The sequence below is a fragment of the Amblyomma americanum genome, chromosome 7, assembly GCF_052857255.1.
Source record: "Amblyomma americanum isolate KBUSLIRL-KWMA chromosome 7, ASM5285725v1, whole genome shotgun sequence".
Taxonomy (NCBI): domain Eukaryota; kingdom Metazoa; phylum Arthropoda; class Arachnida; order Ixodida; family Ixodidae; genus Amblyomma; species Amblyomma americanum.
The window spans coordinates 7,254,068-7,278,027 of NC_135503.1; the positions used below are offsets into that span (position 1 = coordinate 7,254,068).

Here is a 23,960-nt window from a genome sequence, read left to right on the forward strand (position 1 = left end):
TTCGACATATACGCTGCAACATTCTCATTGGGGAACTTTATGCGGGAGTGCAGAGTGCGTTCTGGCCATTCCTGATGGTCCGAGCTGCCATAAGTTTCCAGGAGACGGCGCCGGAACTCACTCCAGGAAGCGAGCTGCTCTTCGCGGTTTTCGAACCACTTCCGAGCGCCGTCACCGAGGCTGAAATAGACGTTCCTCAGCTGGGCAGCATCATCCCACTGGTTGAACACGGCAACTCTCTCGTAGTGCTGCACCCAGTCTTCCAAACCTTCAAAGATGTCGCCGTGGAAGGACTTCGGAATGGGGTGTTCTGAAGCGTGAACTAGGGGGCGGTCGTGCCAGGCATTGGGGTGGAGCCGTCTCTCTCATTGGACATGCCCGATGGTAAAAGCTCAGGTGGCAAGCCTCGTAGCCCGCGGCTGGCACAGTGAACAGGCGTGTTCATGGATATAAAGCTGGACATCCTGCTAACCTTGGTGGTACGGGACATGGGATCCCACCTCCACCAGATTTGTCATGGCGTTGGTCACAAGAAATAGATGGGGTAGGTTGACAGCACGTCCTTCAGGAGGGGAGCCCGCGAACTTACGTCTTTCAGCTCAACCACCACGAACGTCGTCTTTGAGTCTGAGCGCCACCTGGCAATACTGGTAAAAATATCCAATATGGCTCTATCCTATTTGATTCGGTTCTTAGCTATGCTATTCATATTCGATTCAGTAGCAAACTTACTATTCGTATTCAATTTGGTTTTGAAAAAGTACTATTTGTAAACCCCTAGGAATTTCCCTTTTTCCATAGCTGTGGAAATGTGTTAAGTTAATGCTCTTGTGCCACATTTCCAACCATACATAGGATTAGAATATTTTGACTCCTGTGTCAAGATCAGAAAACGTCTTATAAAAAATTATTTATTGCAATATCGATATGCAAAAAGCATAACAATTAAAAACCCAATGTACACATTCCACAAAAATATCTACACGGCATATTTATGTACATTCGAAGTATATATAATATGTATATGCATATGTACACTGATACAAGCATTGGCATGCGCATTGTCAAATACTAAAATCTTGGTTGTGCGCAATGCGTTGGTATTTTGATACAAATAATAGGAAGAAGAACAAAGATTAATATTCAGCTAAAGCCCTAAACATTCAACACATGCAACACATGGCGTACTGCCCGCAGTGAAGCGCTATACTACAGTGCATGGTACTGTCTTTCACAATGCGCAACTGCCATGTAAACAAATACGATCATCCTTTACAACAGTGACAGAAGTGCAAACAGCTGTTCAACACCCTTTTTCAGGTTCAAGATTAACAACAGCAAATGACTTCCACTTGCACTCCACCACGTTCATTGTTGATGCACAGAGCCCGTTTTCAAACAATATGCCTTTGTTTAAGTCTAGTCAAAACTTTCCACTTCAAAAACAGTTCTGGGATGCCAGTGGCGATGCAAAAGATGCGTGAGAAAGCAGTCTTCCAAGGTCAGCACGGCATATGTTGCCAAGCATTAGAGGCAGCACCATGCAAGTGCCAAACATGACAACAGCAGGTTACACTAATAACAATTTAAAAAATCTTCAAATCTCTGCACCATATAGGTATCCAGCACCAACAGAATTATTACAGGAGAAAAATAAAATGGTTATAGTAGAGCTTTTCCATTCTGACACTTTTTCTACACGTGTGGCATCAACGGTGTTGCTGCATCATAGGCATGGACAGTCTGGTTCACTAGATAAAAATACCACCACGGCTAGCAGCAATGAAAAAATTCATGAAATAGCTTGATTTACATAGCACAAAAAAAGAGGCAGTCTTAATATTAATATAACAATAATAATAATGAGAACAGTGCTTGAAAATGGTGATAAAAACAAGCACACTGCAAGCTTGTGCGACATGTACGTCTTTGGACTGGAGGTCGGTTCTTCTTCCTTTTCAGTCTTTGTTACACCGTGTAAGTTGCTTATTCTCTTATAAATAGGACAAAAACCAAAAAGAATGAAAAATGAGCACATACACCTTCAAACAAACTCACTACGTCCATAGCCTGGAACAAAACCAGTACGTACACATTATGGCAGAGGAGACAATCAACATCTAAATGAAAAAGGTACTTGCACATTACGACGCTGAAAAGCACAATCTGGCAGCCTTGCTTTCAAATGTCCCTATCTGCCTTAGGTGTGACCTTTGTGCGGTTCCCAGAACAACTGCGAGGGAAGCAATGTGACTAGGGTTGTCCAACAACACGCTGTATTCAATGGCAATCGCATACTGAAAGTAGCTGACTGCAAAAGCTGCTTTAAACAGCCCTGACGAAAACCTGTGCGTTTTGTTTGCCTGAGAAAGTATGCTCCCAAACCACCACCAACTGAAACGCTCTTCCGCACGAAGCACCAAATGAAGCTAAGAAATTGCCACAGGCGTAAGCTCGCCCCATGAATTAAAGCAATCTAAGATAAATCTCATAAAAAGTGGCAGCGAGAAAAGCTGTTAAAATATGGTGCGTTTGGGTTAAGCAGGAATTCATGGGAAAGATGATGGTGCATTACTGCAATGCCTGGTGCAATAGTGTGCATGTCAAAATAAAAGTGGCAGGTCAGTCTAGCAACAGTTAAAAGCAAATGACAACACCGGCATTTCAATGGGCCAGAGCAATTCCAGCATGTTGAGCAAAGGTAAAATAAAGTTTTAAAACATATCATGTATGGAAGGATACAAAGAGACCCCCCACTGCTGTCATACAATGATAAATTCCTTTGCACCTGTGTATAAAAAAAGCAAATCCCTAAAACGTTAAATCATGTACGAGCAGACGGCACAAGAGAATTTGATCCGCAAAAATAGCGCAAAGCAAAAGATGCAACCGACGTGAACAGCCTAATAATCTCCATTATTGCTCGTCCTCTCTGAGCACACCGCTCAACATTTTTCGGAAAGCAAAGAAGACCCTCTGCAGTCAACCAAGCCATGCTAGAACGAGCCTAAAAAAAAGCAAATAACTAAAGCATGTGTAAACACCGGGAAACAGCTAACAGTTGTTCTTTCAGACTTCGAGGAATTGATCATCCCTCAGCTCCATGGCGTGTCACCTCACGGTACACTTTGTGGTGTGGCTGTCAGGCAGGCAATCTCGGTGGACAGGCTGGTATGATTCCAGTCCACTGCTGCACCTGTTGCAAGAAAGTCAAGACCGGCAACAGCACACGGTGGCGGTGGCAGGGCAAATGCCAGCTTCAACAGCTCAGCTTGTCCCTTCCTCTCCCGCAGGGCTACTCTCCCCACCTCTCCGGGCATGGTCACACTGAACTTTGCTTGAGGAGCGACAGCTGACTACCAGCGTCTACCCCAAACTCATGGTCGATGCTGTCTGGGAGTAGACCCTTGGTGATCGAACTTGGTTGTTCCTCGGATGGGTGGCGCGACTGCGGTGGCACTACGGCCACGGGTATGTGGTGGGCCCTCCCTGTCAGTGGGGGGAACAGGAACAGGCGATATGTACACAGTCTTAGAAGAAAAAGCACTTGTCACAGTGCAACACCAGATGCAGCTTAGTAAAGTCTAACACACTGGCACATGCAGATGTAAGAAGGAGTCCTTCACAGCATCATAAAAGTAACTGTCCCCTGTACCCAACTGCTTTAGGTAGTCGGCTGCTCCAGCAAATTGAAATAAACTTAAACTTATCCTATTTTCCAGTGTGTAAGTCGTGGTTTTTTTTCTTAACTTTTTGCTACAGCATCTCGTACAATGGTGTAACTCATATACGGGAAAAAATGGTGCACCATCGTGCATTATCTTTTGCTGTGACCAGTAACTATGTTTAAAAAAGGGTAAAAGAGGAAAAACACAAGTTATCATTGAAACGTTATCTTGTTATCACATAATCTTATTATGTTGTTGTGTTATCACATAATCTCGCCACAAATGGACTGAATGCAGCAGCAGCACAAGCAGACGGTCCAGCTGTATTCTTGAAAGTTTGAGTTTCGGTGTCACACCCGTATGGCTTCACGCAGATTGTGCAAATTGTTGCTCAACACGACACCGCCTGCAAGGCAAAGAAGCTGATGCAGATGCACTACAGTATGGAATCGGGCAGCAAAGGGGCAGTTCAACATGAGCGAAAACATTACCCAGGACTGGCGGAAACTCGCTGGAGCGCTCCGGTCAATGAAGCCTACAAAACAAAGAAGGCCAACCGCGGCAGGAAAGCCCACTGGCTCAAGTTCGAAAATCATCTGTGCGTGGCAGCTGCTACAAGCGTGTACTTGCGTCACACTCTCTAAAAAAAGGGATCCTCTGCGCATTTTTATAGCACTTAACAAATGAACAGGGTGCGTCTTATACACTGGTACAAGTTACAGACCGGAAAAAACGATACTAATGCAGAAGTTTAACTCAGTCACAGTTCAATGTGGAACGTTTCTTGGTACAACAGACCAGTAAGGCAATCCTCATAGGAGACCTGACAAAAGAGAACAAAATTGTACAGAAAATTTATGCTCCCCCTTTTTCAGGCTTGAAACAGCTATGTAAAGCCTTTCGACGGCGAGATATTTTTCCAGGTGCCTAACATAAACTCTGAACAGCATGAAAACTGCCTTTTCAGCACCATTAATCCTAATGAAAAAAAATGTGCAGATGAAGCAAGCAGTAATAAAATGTAATTACCGTATTTACTTGCATACAGGCGATCGTTTTTTTCCAAATCTCCAAACTCGGGGCTCGAGCATTACCCGAATAACTGCCAAGGCAAGGTGCGAGTCTGGCTACACACTTAAAAAAAGGAAAGAAGAATGATGCCAAAAACACTACTAAGGCAAGTCCCACTTTCTTCTGGCTGGCTGCCTATGAGCTTTCACAAACTACGGCAGTTGCTGTCCCTGTTGCTGGGCAAAGAATTTGCTGTCCCTTCTTTATCAAGAGCTGCATGCAAAAGGCTGATATGAAGATAAGAACAGACCACCATCCCCCATCACTGCGTCAACTGCGCACTTTTCATCAATTGCTTAGCTGTGTGGCGAGTCATGACTCCCGTACGCGGACGACTATTCTCAGCAGCATTTAAGAGAGCCATCAGTCTGACGTGTGGAGGCATAAGAAAATTGAGCAAAACCACACCGATTCCGATGTCACCGAGAACTGTGTCAGAGACTGGGGAAAGCAACGAGTGCTTCTCCAATGAAGAGTTTCTCACGACAGTGGCACAGCGCACGTATGTAGTGTGCTGTACTGGTCGCCTCAATTGCCCACTGCCAGCTCGGAGCTTCCACTGGTCGACTAATACGACATCCCAATTTTTCTTCTTTTTTTTTTCACTCCCCAAAGTTAGGGGCCCGACATATAAGGCACATCGCCAGATACAAGAGCAAATACGGTAAATGTTTCCTGCTATTTCTTCCTGAGCATACTTCTTGCTGCACACATTTCTAAACTTCACACACTTGACTTTCAGAATTCTAAAGTTGTTTGAGTGACTGAATTTTCTTATCCACTTTATCCAGAAGCTCTGACACTAGGTAGATCAATATGTTGTTTGACAATGGCTCATTCGAGAAGTTTTAACAGGAAATGCATCAAGACCAAAGTAAAACAGAAGAAAGGATTCTATTCATGTTGCCAAGTGGCACAGAGTGTCACACAAAACATACAAACGGAAGGAGCTCTGATGACACCAACAAATGCAGCACAGAAAAGACGGGTTAGTTAAACCCCACACAAGCGCACACATCAGCCACCAATCAGTGATGGCCTGACACGGCACTCAATCACATTTCTGAACACTGGGAAAACATTGAGAGTTAGCCTAATACACATTCCTCGCAAGAGCAGACAAGGACAAACAAGTAGTGAGCTAAAAGCCAACCGATAAGCTTGTGTTTCCACAGCAACAAACTTTATAGTCTCTATACAGTAAATATCTTTTTTAAAGCAAAACGGTATAAAAGAAAAATCTCACCTACACAAACTACTATCATAAGCCCAATGTGATACTGCCATTATGTGGACAGAGTTAACTTCATGTCTCTGCAGCTTCAAACTATGCATTCTTTACAGCCTTGCATCACGTGCGGCCCAAACTATGCGCTTGTACTGAAACAACACACAATGCCAATTACCTGTAATCACATATATACTGCACTTGGAAACAAAACGAATTTACAATCACTAAAAGTTGTTAACTATGCGTGACACTTCACCTAATTGTCCTTCATGAGAAGTTCAGTGGAATCACATCTTTAAGATGTGCTTTGTTGCCATACCAACTACTGAAACAAGTCATGATACTATCTGGTTCCATGTTTCCTAATCATCACCATCGTTAGCCCGACTATGCCCACTGCAAGGCAAAGGTCTCTCCAATTAACCCTGTCCATTGCAAGATGCGGCCACCGTATCCCTGCAAACTTCTTAATCTCATCCGCCTGCCTAACTTTCTGCCGCCCGTTGCTACGCTTGCCTTGTTTTCTAATCTACTCCGTTACCCTTAAGAACCAGCAGTTATCTTGCCTTCGCATTACATGCCCTGCCCCCAAGCCCATTTCTTCCTCTCATGTCGACAAGGATGTCATTAACTTGCGTTTGTTCCATGACCCACTCTGCCCTCTTCCTGTCTCTTACATTACACCTATCATTTTTCTTTCCATAGCTTGCTGTGTTGTCATTAACATAAGCTGGGCCCTTTTCATTAACCTCCACGTTTCTGCCCCATAGGCGAGTACCAGTAAGATACAGCTGTTGTATACCTTTCTCTCGAGGGATATTGGTAAACTGCCACTCATGATCTGACAGAACCTGCCATATGCACTCCACCCCATTCTTATTCTTCTAGTTATTTCCCTCTCATGATCCAGATTAGTGGTCACTACTTGCCCTAAGTAAAGATATCCCCTAACCACTTCCAGCACCTTGCTACCAACTTTGAACTGCTGTTCCCTTGAGAGACTGCTGAACATTACTGTGCTTTTCTGCATGTTAATTTTTAGACTCACTGTTCTGCTCTGCCTGTCTAACACCCCTGTCACAGGGGCACTTTCGATCCTAACTGAACTCGATCTGCATCGAGGATTTCGAGCCCTACTAAAGCATCTGGTACAACACAGACGTTTTCAATGCTCATTGAGAACTTGCCCTCATGTGCACAGGGTGGCGCCAAATGTACCACCAACATCCGTACCGTAGCATGCTGACGCCCGCCATGCGGGGTGACAATTCGCCGACATACTTTTCTCAGTTGTGCAAAAAGACACAGTGGAAGTGACTGCAGCGTCAATCGGCGAACACATGGGGATGCTATCTTTGTTTGCACAGATGGTAGAGCCTAGTGTTGAGATTATTTATAAATGTGCCTTTGCGTAGCAGGCATGGTTCACCAAAAAAGGTCTATTATACATTTTAACCAATTTACACATTAACATTTGCGCTTTTACTTTATTAACTGCTATTATTTTTATAGCTCATAGAACGTGAGAGTGTCGACGGCTGCTTTCAATTGTGCTTGAAACCTCAAGCGCACTTGAATCGTGATCGAGCCAAGCAGGGTTGCGGCTGACTGTGCTTGAGAATAGCCGTGTAACAACCTCTGATCTACACTGAATTTGATGAGAATCGACTCAATGTGGATCGAAAGTGTCCGTGTGACAGGGATATAACTCCTAATAATCATTGATAATTGCAGCTGTGAAAAGTTATAAAATCAATGCGAGTCAGTAATATAAGAAATGAAGTTGTTTTGTTGTAACAAGTGTACATGACATTATGTGCATGACATTATCAACCTTATTCTACATCACATGACACAATCAGGCAGAAGGAATTCTGCATGAATTAGCTCGTGAGGGGGGATATTAAAGTGCTAGTGAAAATTTAAAATTTTGCAATGTGCATCAGTAATGCTTGAAGGTCAACAGCCCTTGCTAATACCTGGGCAGGTCACTTGATTGTAAGCACAAAGAACAAACCCCAACAGAGATTTAAAATTTAAGCTGCAATGCTCGTCTGTTCTCGCTTCCTTTCTCTCTCTCATACCTGCAGGCAGCGGTGATAGTTCCCCAGCTAGCAAAAGTCAAAAGGCCCATGCACTTCGATTTTCATTTTCTTAAAGCCACTCACTGCTACTGAAAATTGCAGTGCTCCCCTAACTGCACAGATTGAACACAAGCTATCAAACTACACTAAAATGAACCTTGAATAATTCAAATGTCACCACATTTCGAACATGCCTTCAAAAGTGCACAGCACAGGAAATATTTACAGCACTATTATAATGATTCAGAAAAATAAGTCAATATGTACTGAATGTTGTGCTGCTAATTGAGACACGTATAAATTCTTCCATTTTTTGAACAGTTGACTTGCTAACGCTCATTTTACAAAAAGACAGCATTAAAGGGTGGGTTTTAAAATACAATAGTGATAACCACATTAAGTTACGCTACTCGTTTGTTCAGTTCTAGTGAAATAATGTGCACGGTGATGGAGCTCTGAATTTTGCAGCTGAAATACTAATTCGGTGATAGGAACGTGAAACGACGCTAACAAGTGTTGGGCTTGGGTAGAGCTGCTTGGATTCGCACAGACATAGTTAGCAAAGACAGACAAGAACAGTTAACACGCTTAATCATTCTAGTCTGTCTTCGTAAAATGTGTTCATGTAAATCCAAGCAGTGCAGCTCTCATACAGTAAAATGACCTCTGCCAACCTTATTCTTTTTAATAATATTTTTGCACTTCCGAGCAACAGGCGACTTTACCATTCTGTGCATTACAACATATTTTGACTTACTCTCAATGAACTAGGCAAGAAGCGTCATGAAACCCAGAACAGCACCTTGGAGTAAACTTCAAGTGCAACTCAGGTGGCCACACTTGGGAAGGAAACTCTACTCTATCAGAAACGATAGAGTCAACACACTATTGTAGGTATTGCCAACTGTGCCAGAAATAACCCTGTGCGGTGTGGCCCACCGGTAAGCCTCCGGCAAAATCATCTTATTCGAGCCAACAACAAATGGAAATAGCAACCTGCCATGAGCTTTTTCTGTGCGTTCTTTGAAAAATCCAAGCTTCCCTACGGCTTCATAGTGCTGTTCAATATTCGTACCGAAGAGCAGAAATACACGAAGGGACCCACCAGTGCCCCACGACGCACTGAACGAGTTGAACAGAAAATCAACTAATGTTTAGTTCTATTTTTTCAGAATCATTCACTCAGCAAATATTTCTTGTTTGCACACACTACACTCCTCCTAACCCTGCTAAATTCCTCCAATTCAGCCATTCAGAGCTTTTTCTGCAATTCTGCACCCCACTCGACTCGGTTTAATATGCTTTTATTTATTTATTGTACTTCAAGGGCCCTGTCGTGGGGCATTACATGAGAGACATACCCACAGTGCCCTACAAAGATGGCATGGGGCAAAAGGTCCTTTTTGCACATCACACTGAACGCATAAACATAACAGACTCAAGGCAATAGTGGATGCATGTCACAAGAATAGCTAGAAAAAACAATAAACCAATGTATAGCCAGGCAAATGAGAGCACAGCAGTCTAAAGGGGCAGGCAAGACAGGGACAGTGAGACAGAACAGAAACAGCCAGCATGCACAGAGGGGGCACAGATCCGCATATATATACATATATATACTCACATGTCTTTTCGGAGGCACTGGAGGAAAGGTTAGGTAAGTCGCAAAGAGAAGGAGGAGAGGAAGGAGAAACATCAACCTGAAAACCACGGATCCATCACCAAAAAAGAAGAAAACATGACCACAGAGGAAAAAAAAGAAAGAAAACAGAAAGAAGGCATATAAAGAACGGGATTCACTTGATGCATCAAGCTCAGTGTCATGCAGTCTCTTTCGCGACAAGCAGGCAGGCAGAGCCTGTAAAATCGCAGGTCCGCAAAGGGTTTCCTTTTCTAAAGGTCGATCGGCTGACAGATGAAAAAGACAAGATGGAAGACACAATAAACACCGATCATGAAGTCCACTTTCTGTTTACGAGGTCCACATTTCGGATTGGTATTGCATCTTCCACCCTGTGTTGCTGACAACCAATCAGCTGATCCTTCATTCTGAACTAGAGCAGATCTGAGCTAAAATTTTTTCTTACCTTGGTTATTATAAATTCTGAATGGTTTGAAAATAGCCATCTGGACATAGCACAGATACCTTTAAGACAGTGGCAGCACCTTCACACAATTTAATCAATTTACAAACAAGGGGCGCAAATTATTAATAAAACAGTCGCCATTACAGTTATTAAAGGCACAAAATCCAGCTGTAACACTGAGAACTTTAAAAATTCCTGCTCTATTAAGAGTACCAGCTGTCAACGAGGCAGCTCCTCAATGAAGATTCTTCAACATGGCTACATTTTGCTTGATAAAAGAGCCATAATAGCCACATTTGATCCACCATCCTAAAAAATTTAGATTAGTCAAAAAGAACAAAGGTTAATCTTATAACCGTTGGCCTAGTCGCAAACCAGGCTAGGAAACCAGGATAGCAAAGTGAGGAGTAACATTTTAAGCCAAATACCTGACAGAAATACTTGACATTCATACATTTACTCCATAAACAAACAGTGTGAATTGACACTGGTTTTCATGTGTCCCCTGCAAGGGTGCGGACACATTTTGATACCTGACAAGGTAATAAGAGTTACTGCAACTCAGCATGTTAGTCGGCATTTTGAAGGTTTAGAGCCTAAGAGCTTGGATCTACCGTAAAAACCGGAATATAGGTCGAACTTTTTTTAAAAGAACCATGGCGAAAAGTTGACCCCCGTCTTATATACCGGTCATTGGTGGCAAAAATACGGAAATCTTGCAACAATGGGCGGCTGAAGACAACAGCCTTCATCACTATCGCCATCAGCAGCAGCACGGCGTGGCGATGTTGTTGCACCGTCATTTTGCGTTTCCATCATTGCAAAGCTATTTGCTGTTTGCGTTGCAAAGGCTGCTTTTTCGCATTTTGTTTCAAAATGAGTGGAAGCCAGCGGCAATTCACCGTCGCCTTCAAGAAAAACGCGATTGAGTATGCGGAAGCTCACAGCAACCTGGCGGCAAGGTGCGAATTTGGAGTATCCAAAAAGAGCATTCAGTACTGGCGGAGGCAGAAGCAGCATATTAAAACTTGCAGCAACCGGAAGAAAACATCATTTAGTGGGCGAACCGCAGCGTAGCCAGAATTGGAAGGAAAGGTTGCGCTGAGTGCAAGATCGCTGCCTGTGGCTGCCCAATGTATCCGCGTAAATGCGGTACAACTTGCAGCAACCAGAAGAAAACATTTCGTAGGGAACCGTAGTGTATCCAGAATTGGAAGGAAAGAGTGAACTGCATGCAAGATCGCTGCCTGTGACTGCCCAATGCATCCGCATGAAGCTACTGTGCCTCTATAGACTCACGAGGGCGCAATTCAAGGGCTCGCCATCCTGGGTGCGGCGATTCATGAAGAGGAAGGGCTTTGCTCTACGGCGTTGTACTTCTGTTTGCCAGAAACAAACACGTGGGTCGATGGGCACGCGATACTGTTAAAAAATTGGCCGGGTGTACATACCAGTAGCATTTAAATGCATACTATCACCATTGTGCAACCTGATGAGTCGCATTTGCTTCAAGGTAAGGGTGTCTTTAGGCACTTTTTCCATTGAAAAAAGATTTTTTTCATTTTCATAATTGGTTAGTTCAGGGGTCGATCTATATTCCAGTCCGACCTATAGTCCGGCTTTTACGCCATATTCTTGACATTTCACGAACCACTTCCAACAAGCTGTCAGGATTATAATATTAACCTTTTTGCAAGCTTCCAAGCGTCACATGATTAGGCAGCCTATGGTAAGCAAATTAAATTAAATAAATGCGATCTCACACGCTACCAAACTGGCTGAAAACTTACTTCCAGGATCAAAGCTACTGAAACACCAGGCTAGCAAAATATATACACTGACTGCAGTGGAATCAAACTGCGTAACCTTCCCCATTATTCAGCTGACCAGTGTGGGCCTGGCAAACTTTTCACGACAGCAGGCATCTAGCATGAGACATTCACATCTAGACAAGTTCCACCAAAAGCACAGCAGTAAGGCACATGACCTGCTGCTCCTAAAACTGAACAATTTCAAGGACAGAAGGTTCAAAATGCAAATCCTCATTGTATCACATGCAGCCTGAACCAAACAGATGCGCACCAGAACATCACCATAATCGAGCACATTTACGCACGACTTTTCCTCGCTCAAGTCACAACCAGAAACAAGCAAATGCAGAACTGTGGCATGCGAAAGGGTTCGCACATCAAAAGCACAATAGCAACGGACCACTATAAATGTGCAGTAAAAGTTTCACATAGTTGATAACTCAAATGAAGCATGGCTAAGGAGACATCAGGTTTTAAGTTACTGCAAACCATTTCCAATAAGCTGCAGTGGGCTTCAAATCTGCAACGTGCAGAACAATTTCAGCAATATAGGTCTACTTCCCAAGTAGAACACTTCTCAGCAGAGGAGAAAAACATGAGCAGAAGCATGGTTGCATACAAGAAAAATATTCGCTGCACATGAAAAAACACATAGCTCCTCCTCAGTGGTCAAATATGACTGTGAACGCAAGTTGGTAACAGAACAGGCCCGCTAAAAACTGGAGAGATAACGCACAAATAATTAAAGAGTGGACCATATGCAGTAAAGCATTAACGATATGATCACAGTTGATACAAATTTGTGAAATTCCCTGGTGCAAAAGAGCAAAAACTCGAGTTTCCGTATATACTCGCATAATGAACCCACTTTTTTTCCAAAAATGCTGGCATCAGTTTGGGGGGAGGGTTCATTATGCGGGACAAAAGTTCCAACAGATTTTTTGGGGAGAGTAGAAATTTCATATCATACGTCTGCCCGCCCCACCCAGCAAAAGGTTTTTTTTTCTTCTACTTACGGTGGGGTCAAAGATCCATTTCCGAAGCATTTCACCCCAAAGAAGCCGAGCACCAGGCAGAGGAAAGCCTGTTCCGATTGTATCACCGGTAGGTACCCGACGGCACTGGGGATCGAACCCCGCATCTCCCAAATGCGGGGCGGATGCTCAAACCACTAGACCACCAATGTTGTACAACGAGCGGATTCTTGCCTACTGCTAGCAAGGCAAGAATTTACTGCCCTTCATGTTTCTTCTCTTGGCTGGAATACTAACACCTCAATTAGACAGTGGCATACTTATTCTGCATAACAGAAGTTCAGCGTGCTAGTAAACAAGAGAGTATTTTGTTTTTAGAAAACAAAGCAAATGGAACTTTAGGCAAAGCCCATTTCGCCAAACACCCTATTGCCTTAAAAACAACAGACAAAGTTTACAGGTTGCAGTCAAGGCATACCATGAGGCTACGGAAGCAGCAATGTCAAAGAAAATGCTGAAACAGGAAGGAAGAGTCCAAAGGACCATGCCAATGTGTGAAAGGAATGGCAAAATGGATTGCACTTACCGTGGCTGCCAGAGTTCTGATACAGGACATCCCGTGGGTAAGAGCCATTGGCCGCTTGGGGCAACGTGGCGCGGCCTGTGTGCAAAGGACCTCCAGAGAAGGGGACATGACTGGCCTTCATGTCAATCACAGGGGTCGGAGCAACGGCCCCGCTTGCACTGGTTGCGTTGATCTGAAGGCCATTCTGTAAAACAGTACATGGCAGGCAATGACCAATATATATATGTGTGTGCGTGATGTTACAAGATGACAATTTGCTGGAAGAGATATTCTGCGAGACCAAGGGCCGATGGCCTGAGACACCAGATCAATGCTATGTACGATTAGAGGACAATGAAGTGCACCGGACGATGACAGCACTATATTGCATGCTTGTGAGCTGACCTTGTGTCTAAGGCCATCGGCCCTTGGTCTCGCAGAATACCTCTGCCAGTAAATAGCCACTTCGTAGCATTTGGTGTGAGGTGCGGAGCATCGTCATCATCCTGGTTCTGGAGCTTTGGCATCCTGTACCTGCCGTGGTCGCTGGCAGCGTGTTCCTATTCCACGCTGCCCAATGTGTCCATGCCTGCCAAACCAAAGCTCACACTGCCATTTACCCCAGCTCCGCACCGCTCCGACCAGAAGCCCCACACATGAGCACACAGCGCCCTTGCCCATGCCATTCAGAGTGCCCATGGGCCTCAGCAGTCTGCTCTAGGTGACCTCTGGCCCGGAAGCCTCATGGACCAGTGCTTATCAGATCATCCTCTCAACCACCATGGTGGCAAGCCCTTCACCATCTTCCTTCCTCCAGTCAACCATTCATTCACGTCTATAGTCATGTCCTGCTTCACATTTGTGCCGTCATTCGCAGACGACCGAAGGTGTTCGCACTCGCATTGCAATGAGATGGAACTGCACCAACAGCTGCAATAAAATTCACGCTGCCCCCAAGCGTGCTGGGCATCAGCGTGGGTGCAGCGTGCCGAAACCTGCCGAGCATGGTGGTGTCCAGGCGCTGATGGAGTCTAGTTCCACTTTGGCTGGTATGCCATCACCGTTCTGTGTGTGCTAAATGTAGGCTGTCAAAATGCTTGCATGGGGTAAAACAACTATTGCAAAATGACATTCGCAACGTACCACGCAGGAAAGCTGCTACAGTTGCGACGTAACAGCCGAGTTTGTATCGCATGAGTCTGCAGAAAATGCAGCAGCCAGGAACATAACAGCGGGGTTCTACTGTGCACGCACTCATGTGCTCATGCTTCTGCCTCGATTTGTTTAGCCCCGTGAGGAATGAATGAATAAACATTCGATGCAACAGTAGCTTGGTCAGGGCTAGTTGGTAACAGTTTTTTTTTTTTTAAACATAGTGCAAAAAAGACACAGACGACACAGATGTGGACGGGAGATAGCACATGTCCCGTCCACATGTGTGTCGTCTGTGTCCTGTCCACATCTGTGTCGTTTGTGTCTTTTTTGCGCTATGTTTTCAAGAATAAACATTTATTGGTAGAAGCAGTAGTTGGAGCTGTTGCAGGTGAGGCCCTTAGCCCAGGGTCCTAGTGGCTTCTGCTGACTTCTTGGTGACGGTGAGCAGTGCCCCCTGTTTTTTTTTTTTCGAAGCGATGTTTATTGCCTCGGGGCATAAAAACTATGAAGTGAAAGATGAGTAAGATGCTTAAATAAATGAAAAAAGTTGAGCTGATCTGATGAAACCAAGAAGTGAACGATGATATGGACCCTGTGTCCATGCAATATGTGAATCCGGATTGTCCGGTGAGAGTCCCACTGACACCAGGTGCCGAATTCTCGTCAGCTTCAGCGCCGGGCAGTCCCACAACAGGTGGTGGATATCCGCCTCACAGTCTCTGTTCTTGCAGACTGGACACCCGGGGCGGGGATATAAATCTTTGAAATGCGGCCACTTCCGTGTCACAGCTGGAGTTAGGGCAACCCCGGCCCGTATCGTCCGAAGCGCAACCTCCTCTACACGGGTAAGACCACGGGGGAGGGTTACCGCACACGAAGGGATTACAGCACGTGTGCGGCGCCGGAGGTGTTCCTTTCTTGTTAAAAGGAGGGTGCTGTCATCCAGAGTGAGGACTCAAGGCAAAGACGAGGTTGGGGTCGAAAGGCGGGTCGCAAAATCTGCGCGGCTTTGTGCGCTCAGGAGGTCACGCGGGACCCACTCAATACGGATTTGTTGCGGGATGCGTGCCGCTAGACGATGGATGTCTTGGCAGATTTCTGGGGTGTGACTGACTCGTTATAGTAGGCGTGTGACATGAAGGGCGTCGGTGCGAATGACAATGCGGGTCGTGGGTAGCATGGGAACGGCGGCCACAGAGCAAAGTGCCTCTTGAACCGCAAGCATCTCCGCACAGAAGGAGGTTCTGCGAGGCGAAACCTTGACGTTTTGTTCAAAGCAGGCTTGCAAGGACAGTAAACTGCTGTTGTTGTTTCGCAGGCCTGAATGCTTGCGTCAACGTACATAACGATGGAGCCATGCGGCAGATTGGCGTCTTGTTCTATAATTCGGTCGCGAAACGATGATGCCGCGCGGGTAGATGATGGCCGACGTAGATCAGTTGGCTTGTTGTCGCTTAGCTGCACAAAACGCCAGGGAGGAAGAACTGGCGGGGGCGGCTGTAGAATGGAGTGCAATGAAGCATATGCCCTGAGTGCACACGTGGTGCGTGTATGGCTTTAGGCGGCAAGCATCGCGTCGTTGCTGCACCAGCTCATCTAGTGTCTTCAGCTGCGCATGTTCTTGGAGCGCCACGATCGGGGTGATGCGGGGAAGGCAAGTGATGACCCTCCTTGCCTCTCGATTAACAGCTTCTAGAGGATCCCATTGAGCCCTCGTCAAATGCTGGAATTGGGCTTGGTAAACGAGGTGCGGTTGCACAACCGCCCGCACCAACTGTTGTGCAACATGAGAGCGGAGTTCGCCGGTTTTAGGAGCAATGCGTCTAATCAGATCCAACGCCTGAATTGCTTGCTTTTTAGCCCAAAAAAGCCAAGCAGTACCTATTCCCGACTTGTTACTTGTCAAGCCCAATATTTTTATGGTCAAACTTTCTTGAATTGGAGTTCCGGATAGATGGAGACGAATTGGTGTTGCAGTCAGTTTACGGCGCCCCCAGCGGTTGGCGACTGACACGAACGTGGTTTTGCTCACTGAAAGCTGCAAACCAATTGAAGAAGCAAAAGTCGACGTAATATCTATGGCTGATTGTAGGCCTGCTGCTTGAGTCATCAGGCCGTTGTGAGTGCTCCGCACCGTTATGTCATCAGCATACAATAAGAACTTATCTCAGAGACATCATGCAAGCGCCAAGCAAGGGGGATAAAAGAAATATTAAATAATGTTGGCGATAACACCGATCACTGAGGAACGCCGCGAAGAGGCACAAATGATCCGATGGCCTCACCACTGAGGCGTATGGCAAAGTGTCGGCCTTCAAGGAAGGATTTAACAAAATTGCGCACTCTAACGGGGGAATGCAGCATGTCAAGCGATTCCAGGATGGCAGCATGACTGATATTATCGTTCGCCTTTTCAACGTCCACAGCCAGTACAGTACGTACAGTACTCACGGATTGAAATAGGACATTCGGAGCGCGTGGCCGTCGCTTCATGGAGCGCCGCCCGTAGACGCTCATGGAACCAAGGTGGTGCATTGTGGTATGGCGCGAGAGGGAGAACATCTATAAAGCAGAATTGTTCCTTCCAGTAGCCAATGAGCCGGCCTGTGGTTTACCACATGCCTGCGTGGCACTGCAAGGCTAGCGCTCCGAATGTCCTATTTCAATCCGTGAGTACTGTACATTGTGGCTGTGAGTTGAGGCCAGAACTGCTGACGCCAAGACAGCCAGTCCATCTTCTGTACCTACGGACGTACGAAAACCAATTTAAGCGGGATGGTAGAAACCATGGTGCCCAAGCCACCACGACAGTCGTGTGGCAAGCATTTTTTCGGTAAGCTTGCATAATGGGCGTAATATAGGCCGGAAATTTCCGAGGTCTGTCGGCGGCTTCCCCGGCTTTGGTGTGGGGATCACAATAGCCGATTTCCAAGTTTCTGGTATGACGCCTTCTGTCCATACCTTGTTAATGGTGGCGAGGAGTTGAGGCAGTACAGCGGAACTTAAGTTCTTGTAAACCTCGTACGGAATGGAGTCCGGACCGGGCGCAGTCTTCCGACGGGCCTCATCTATTGCTGCAAGCAACTCGGGCATTGAAAATGGGCTTGCAGTGCCCCCTGGTCTTCCAGGGAGATGCATCTACGGATAGTGTTGGGTGAAGGCGATGGAGATGGTGGAGGTTAAGGTATGTGGGTATCAAAGGGTCTGAACTTGCCAGAGAATAACCTTCCTTGGGAAGGTGTCTGAGGGGAAACGGCCAGGTGTGGAGTGTTGGGGCTGCCTACTGCTCCGCAGGTGTACATTTGTGGGTGGGCGCAGGAGGCAATATCCAAGTATATGGCTGCGGTGTTCTGTCCATACTGTTTGCTCTTTATAATAGTAAATGTGGTGCTTTTTAGAGTCGAAACTACAGTTAAGATTACTACACGTGTAGCAAACAATGCTAACAATGACAGTTAACGAAAGCAGAGCAATAACTTTTAGGAAGCGTGCAAAGAGAGTTGAAAATATCACTTTTGACCCACCTAGGGCAAGGAAGTAATGGCAACCGAGCTGCACTACACCCTTCCCTCTAAACACTGAGTGCGCCCTTTTCATGTCTGCCTGAATCACAAGACCAGAGTGCAAGCTCACAGCCTTGCGACCAGGTTAACCGTTTCATCGGCCAGCCCAAAAATGTGACAGTTCTCAGAAAAGACACACTACGTTTGTGACACAATACAATATGACTTACATAATTGTAAGTTGACCTATTTTTTTTTTATTTGAAAATCCGAAGTGGGTGGGTCAACTTACAATCGAAACAAAAACATCGCACTATAAGTAAAGGCGAGACAAACGCGATATCAGGCATGCTACAGTGTGGTTGCATTTTTGCTGCGTGGCTCCGTCACATCGCTCTTGGTGCTGGACTTGAGCAGCTGCTATGCCAACGCGCAAAACTGGCATCCCCTCCCCGCGCATGCGGGCGGCGGCCGACGGCGGCTATCGATAAACAGCAAACTGGCACCCCACACTCCCCACACGTGGCTGCTGACTTCGGTTTCTGATAAGCGGCGGCAGCCCGGTAACGCAATCGCAATCTAAGGGAAGCTCAGGTGTCCAACAAGTTTTCTTTTTACTTTCAAATGTGCGATCGGCGCTCAAGGGAGCTTTGATAGTTGATGGAAGGGCCGCTGTTCCAATCGAGGCGTCACCCCCACTCGGAACGGTACCAGTGCCGGGGAGTGTCGGTAGACGACAGAAGAGCCGATGCCACTCACGCGTAGTTTCTTTTTGGGTCTGACGCATTTGACTACTGCCAGCCGCGTTTCACAAGTTTTTAATGTAGTGCTTCGTCAGTCATCATTTGTGCTCCAAATCCGGCAAGCGACCGGCGCTCGTTCATGCCTACATTCAAGATGGCTGCCATTTTTTACGCCGAAGAAACGAACAGCCGCACGCCGGGATGCAAGTTCGACGTTTGCAACAGGTGACACAGGTGTGATAGCTGCAGCGAGGAAAATTTTCAGCTGTTCCACGCGATGTCGTGATGTGGCTGTTTGCGAAGTGCGGGATTTTGTTGGACAACGACGTTAGAACGACGTGCTGTGGGACCGCAGCAACGATCACGACGGCAGCACTAGTGAGGACGACGGCGCAAGTGTGGACGAGTAGTCCAGTGACTAACACATTTTCGTTTTGGAATGTGCCCACACGGCCACGCGCGGCAGCCGATAACTGCTGACGATAAACGGCGGCCGCTGGATAATACTATCGCGTTCAACTATTCAAGGCCAAGCTTAAACAACCTCGGAAGTTTTTTTTTAAATTTTTCGGAAATGTGATGGGGGGAGGGGGGGGGGGGTCGACTTACAATTGTGTAAATACTCTGCAGGCAGTCCCCTATGCACCTATTGCTGCAACATTTCCCGACGCTGTTTGTGTCAGACCCAATCCATGGATTAGTAACTACTAAAGGAGCCAAATGATACCTCATTAATATAAGAGCCACTGCGATAAGCTGAATCATGCCCTCACCTGTGATAGATGAAATGCCTTGACGGTGCCATAGCTCTCCCTCAGCACGGGCCCGGTGTCTGGGATCACCACGCCTCGCCGATCAATCAGGCTGCATGCGCACAGGAAGCTGGATTATCAGCTGTTGCTTTCCCAACAGGACAGCTCACACAATTCGTGGCACAGGTCACCAACAACACAAGAGGCTCACATCAGAGATAACAGCAGTTCACAGCTATCGAAAGCAAAAAGGTGGCACCCTATTTGTCAAATGGTTGCTCATACACATAACAAAGAGCTGCCACTGAAAGGGAACCAACAAGTGCATGCAACTTAACAAAGCGGAGCAACACAGATGATGCAGTACCTCAACATTCTGGTCCACAAGAATGGAAAAAAATAAACAGGCTACATTTATACAATACTGCAAACTACCTTCAGGAACTGCTCATTTTAAAGTGCAAGCACGTGAGAAGCTTGAATGTGTTTTTTCTCTGCAGTTAAAAAATACCAAGCCAATGCAAAATAAAGTTTAGTTACAAACAAAAGTTTCACCTTGGAGGTGCAGGGCTACACAGGACTTGCACACAGTTGCTGATGAAGGAGCCCTTGCTGTATGGATTGTACACATCCTGCCCTCTTCGTGATGAGAAGGAGCCTTTGATCTAAGAATAAAATTACAAACACTGTTTTACCAACTTGCTTAACATGCTTAACCATGACGCTCAAAAGCACTGTAGTAGAATTTCTTAAGGCTAATATTCCTAGCCTACTAAACATGCTAAACCATGATATTCAGGAGCATTGAGACAGAATCCATTAACGTTTATAGTATAACCAACCAGTTCAACATTCTCAATCACAACACTCAAGAGCATTCTTGTAGAATCCCTTCTCTAGTATTACCTGCCTGCCCAACCATGATATTCAAAAGCACTTTGATAAAATCTCAACACGATCAGCAGGAGAATGGCAGTTTTCAGGTACCAGCCCGAGTGCAAAGCACTGTGTGTCAGTATCTAAAACGGTATGTGCGTGAGCATGGCATTCACAAAATGGTGAGATCCACAAGTTGCATTTATTACTGTGCTTTTTTTGCTGCTAATTTCAGCAATCCTTCAGAAGCCTTTGTGATAAAGATTCAAGTTCCTTAGCGCTTTCAACGTACTTGCAATGCATCACAGCAAAAGTAGTACCTTTTAATTCTGTACTTCCACACAGCAGAAGCTCTACACACAAAAGAGGCACAGTCATCACTTACATCTTCATTGGTAGTCTGGTTGGACGTAGTGAGATAGGTGTGGAAACCTGCCAGGCCCATTATGGACCACACAGAGAAGAAACACACCACTCCTTCGACCACAGTAATGACGGAAGGCAAGTCAAGGCATAAAACAGCAGCATGAGTGAGAACATCCATACGCGCTATATGCTTTCATACGTGAGCTATGAGCTGGTTTTCAGCTCTGCCCTACAAACAACTGCATTCCGACAACATAAAATAATATTTTGTGTTCCAAAGCTACACTTGTGGGATGACAGTCTATTTAAAAAGCCATGGGCAGCTTCTGATGTGTAGGACAGCCTGAACGCACAAAGAAAGTGGAACCAGCACCAGCCCAAGCATCTACCTGCCCCAGCTTTGAACCAGTTGCAACAAGTACAACTGTTCACTTTAGACTCAACAGTCAAGTTCAAGTTCCAATAAGCTCCCATCACCTTTTCCAGTGAGGCCAAGCTGTCATTTAATATGCTAAACCACGCAGAAAACAAAAGCAGCAAATAAAAGACTACATCTCCTTGGCCGTCAGCAAATCACAATGCCCAAACAAAAAATTGAATAAATGAAGCACTACAGCCCTGTACAACTACACAATGATGGAACTACCACCCTGCAGACTTTGGATAAAAGACATCAAGTGCACAAAGGATATCTTGCAGGCGTCTCCTTCACAGCCTCTATGTACGATTCATGTTCTCGAGCAACTGAAAAACACAAAACAAGACAACACACAAATGATGCTGGACTAACCCCAAGTGAAGCACTTAGCACCTTCTCTCTCGGTCTGTGAGTGCATGTATGTGTGCGTGTGCTTTAATATCCCCTCTACACTCAGTTATGTTCCTGCCAAATGGGTAGAACACACTGGCTGCTTAGTGCTGCATGACAGAAGAAAAAAAAAACAATGAAAAGGTCTTTTAAAGATAAACGCTTTGCACTTGGCAGCATCCATGGTGCACATGCATATTCAAGTGACAATGAAGTACTCACAGACAAAAAAATGATGCATGCCAAAGGCGGCTGCTAGTGAGAGGTCAATACTCAATACCATCATTAAGATTGGCACACACAAAAAGAAACCAAGCCATGACTCTAAGTTAAATGGATAATGCACAAAAAATCTACAATCGAAGGAATTTAGAAGATGCTCCACATGGTCTAGAAGATGCTCAAGCCCTCTTAGAATGGCCGATGCAAGCTTTTCTAGCAACAGCAATACTAATGACTAGTTATTGTTTGCAACAAAGACTATCTCTTGCTTTAAAAAGAAATTCACTTTTAACAAGGTAAATAAACTACTCGTGGTTTCTCTGCTCCAAGTGTTACTTTGCAGTGTGTGGCTTTGAGGAAACGACATTCAACTAGATGCTACTGCCACTGTCTGGCCTTTAATATCCTAACATCCTCTGACAACTTGGTAAAAAAATTGATGGCTGTAAAGCAGTCTCTAGGAACACTAAATATGCCATAGAGTCAAAGACTATCTATATAGGTCTTCAAAATCCTTCAGTGAAATGAGTATCAAGAGCAAGTGCCCTCCGTTATTTTAAATGGGTCTCCTAATTTAGCAAAAAAAAAAAAAGTTTTATATCAAGAAGCGGCCTCACAAAAGACCTTTTCTAGCAAACAAAAATATTTACCACAAATTTAATACTACACTGAAACACTGCAAGTAACAGCAACTTACGGTCGACAGTGAAAGTTTACAGGATGCAGGTGAGCAAAAAGGAAAATATTGGCAGAGTCTCAAGCCAATCGCCCAAAATGCCTGCAAGTACAAAGGGACTTGCAAGCTCGATGCACTGGTATCAATACAAGGCGACCAAGTGGCATGGCAGCGCTGCAATAAATTTTTTCCCAAACACAAGCATCCTGTAAACGTTTGTTGATAACAGCATACGCGAGCAGAAAGACGTAATGTGGTGTTCATGTAAAGTTGGCTGATCAATAACCTTACAAACACATCCCAGCAACAGGGATCTGCAGCCACTTCTTTTTAAACCCCAAAATTGACATTCTCAATTATGCGCAAGTTACTCCCTTCAACTAGACAAGAGTAAGGAAAGTTTGGATGGTGTGCGGGGAGTCTGGCAAACTGGGTTGCTGTAGAGCGCATTTGGCGGAGAGTATCTAGAGTCTTTATACAAAACAAAACTGTGCCATCACTGACTGCATTATAAACCACACAATTTCACTGACGTGTGTTATGGTCCTATGCACCTTGCCACCAATAATTCCACTATAAATTCAGAAAGCATGGAGAAATACTGAAGGACTAGCTTCCCATGGAAAGTGGTCAATTCAACCCAAGATATGCATAAGAGCTTGCTTCCGAAAAACAAGACAGCCCACGACATCTACTACATTTAACACCTTAAAGTTTAAGTGCTTGGTAGCACTTGTGCAATGCGTGCCTTTTTATTGATATTTTTTGCGATGTGCTATAGAGGATTAAGTGCAGTAAAGTAGAGCTTGGAACACATTTTGACAAAAGAGCTCAATCTACAGTTGCCTGGTTAATTTCACACTTTCAGGATGAGGAAAGAAAGACTTACAAGCACACGTTTTTTGATTCACTGTCTACTGACATCGGGTTGCAAGAACACAAAGAGGGTGCACAGTAATGCTTCACGCCGCAGAAGGTAAAAAGGCAATAGTGTCTGACTCACCATAAACAATGTGCGTGATGACACAGGAAAACACAAAGACACACAGGAAGGCAAGGGAGATGATAAATACATAAAAAAACCGGTAGTTCCTCTTCCCTACACAGTTTCCTACCCAAGGGCAGTGGTGATCAAATCTCTCTGAAAAAAATAATAATAATAAATTAGGAAGAGATCAAGCAGATGTCACAAGGTGCAATCCTGCCGATAAAAAATTTTAAAGTGATTTTGGGTGTGGGGGAAAACAAAGCACGCAAAAAATACAAAGAAAAAAGAGCCCAATGGTAAAAAAAAAATAAAGACAAACCAGGCAAGAATACCAAATGACTAAATGTTAATCAAGTGTATTTTGGGGAAACCCTAATGCG

General features: G+C 45.1%; 1 protein-coding gene across 2 annotated transcripts in view; it reads right to left on the reverse strand.

Annotated features, from left to right (window-relative positions):
* Positions 1–897: 897 nt before the first annotated feature.
* Positions 898–23,960, reverse strand: part of app (Palmitoyltransferase app) — a 31,141-nt gene continuing 8,078 nt past the window's right edge. The window contains exons 4-11 of one of the 2 annotated variants that reach the window (XR_013307176.1): positions 23,596–23,733; positions 21,579–21,630; positions 20,906–21,008; positions 20,200–20,309; positions 19,666–19,756; positions 13,513–13,696; positions 9,679–9,754; positions 898–3,489 (exon numbers count right to left, since the gene is read on the reverse strand). Coding sequence is in view for 1 of the 2 variants with exons in the window: in XM_077630951.1 (XP_077487077.1) it covers positions 3,323–3,489; positions 13,513–13,696; positions 19,666–19,756; positions 20,200–20,309; positions 20,906–21,008; positions 21,579–21,630; positions 23,596–23,733 (845 nt within the window). In the remaining variant the exon portion in view is untranslated. The remainder of the gene's footprint in view (positions 3,490–9,678; positions 9,755–13,512; positions 13,697–19,665; positions 19,757–20,199; positions 20,310–20,905; positions 21,009–21,578; positions 21,631–23,595; positions 23,734–23,960) is intronic. The other variant, XM_077630951.1, reaches the window with a different exon arrangement.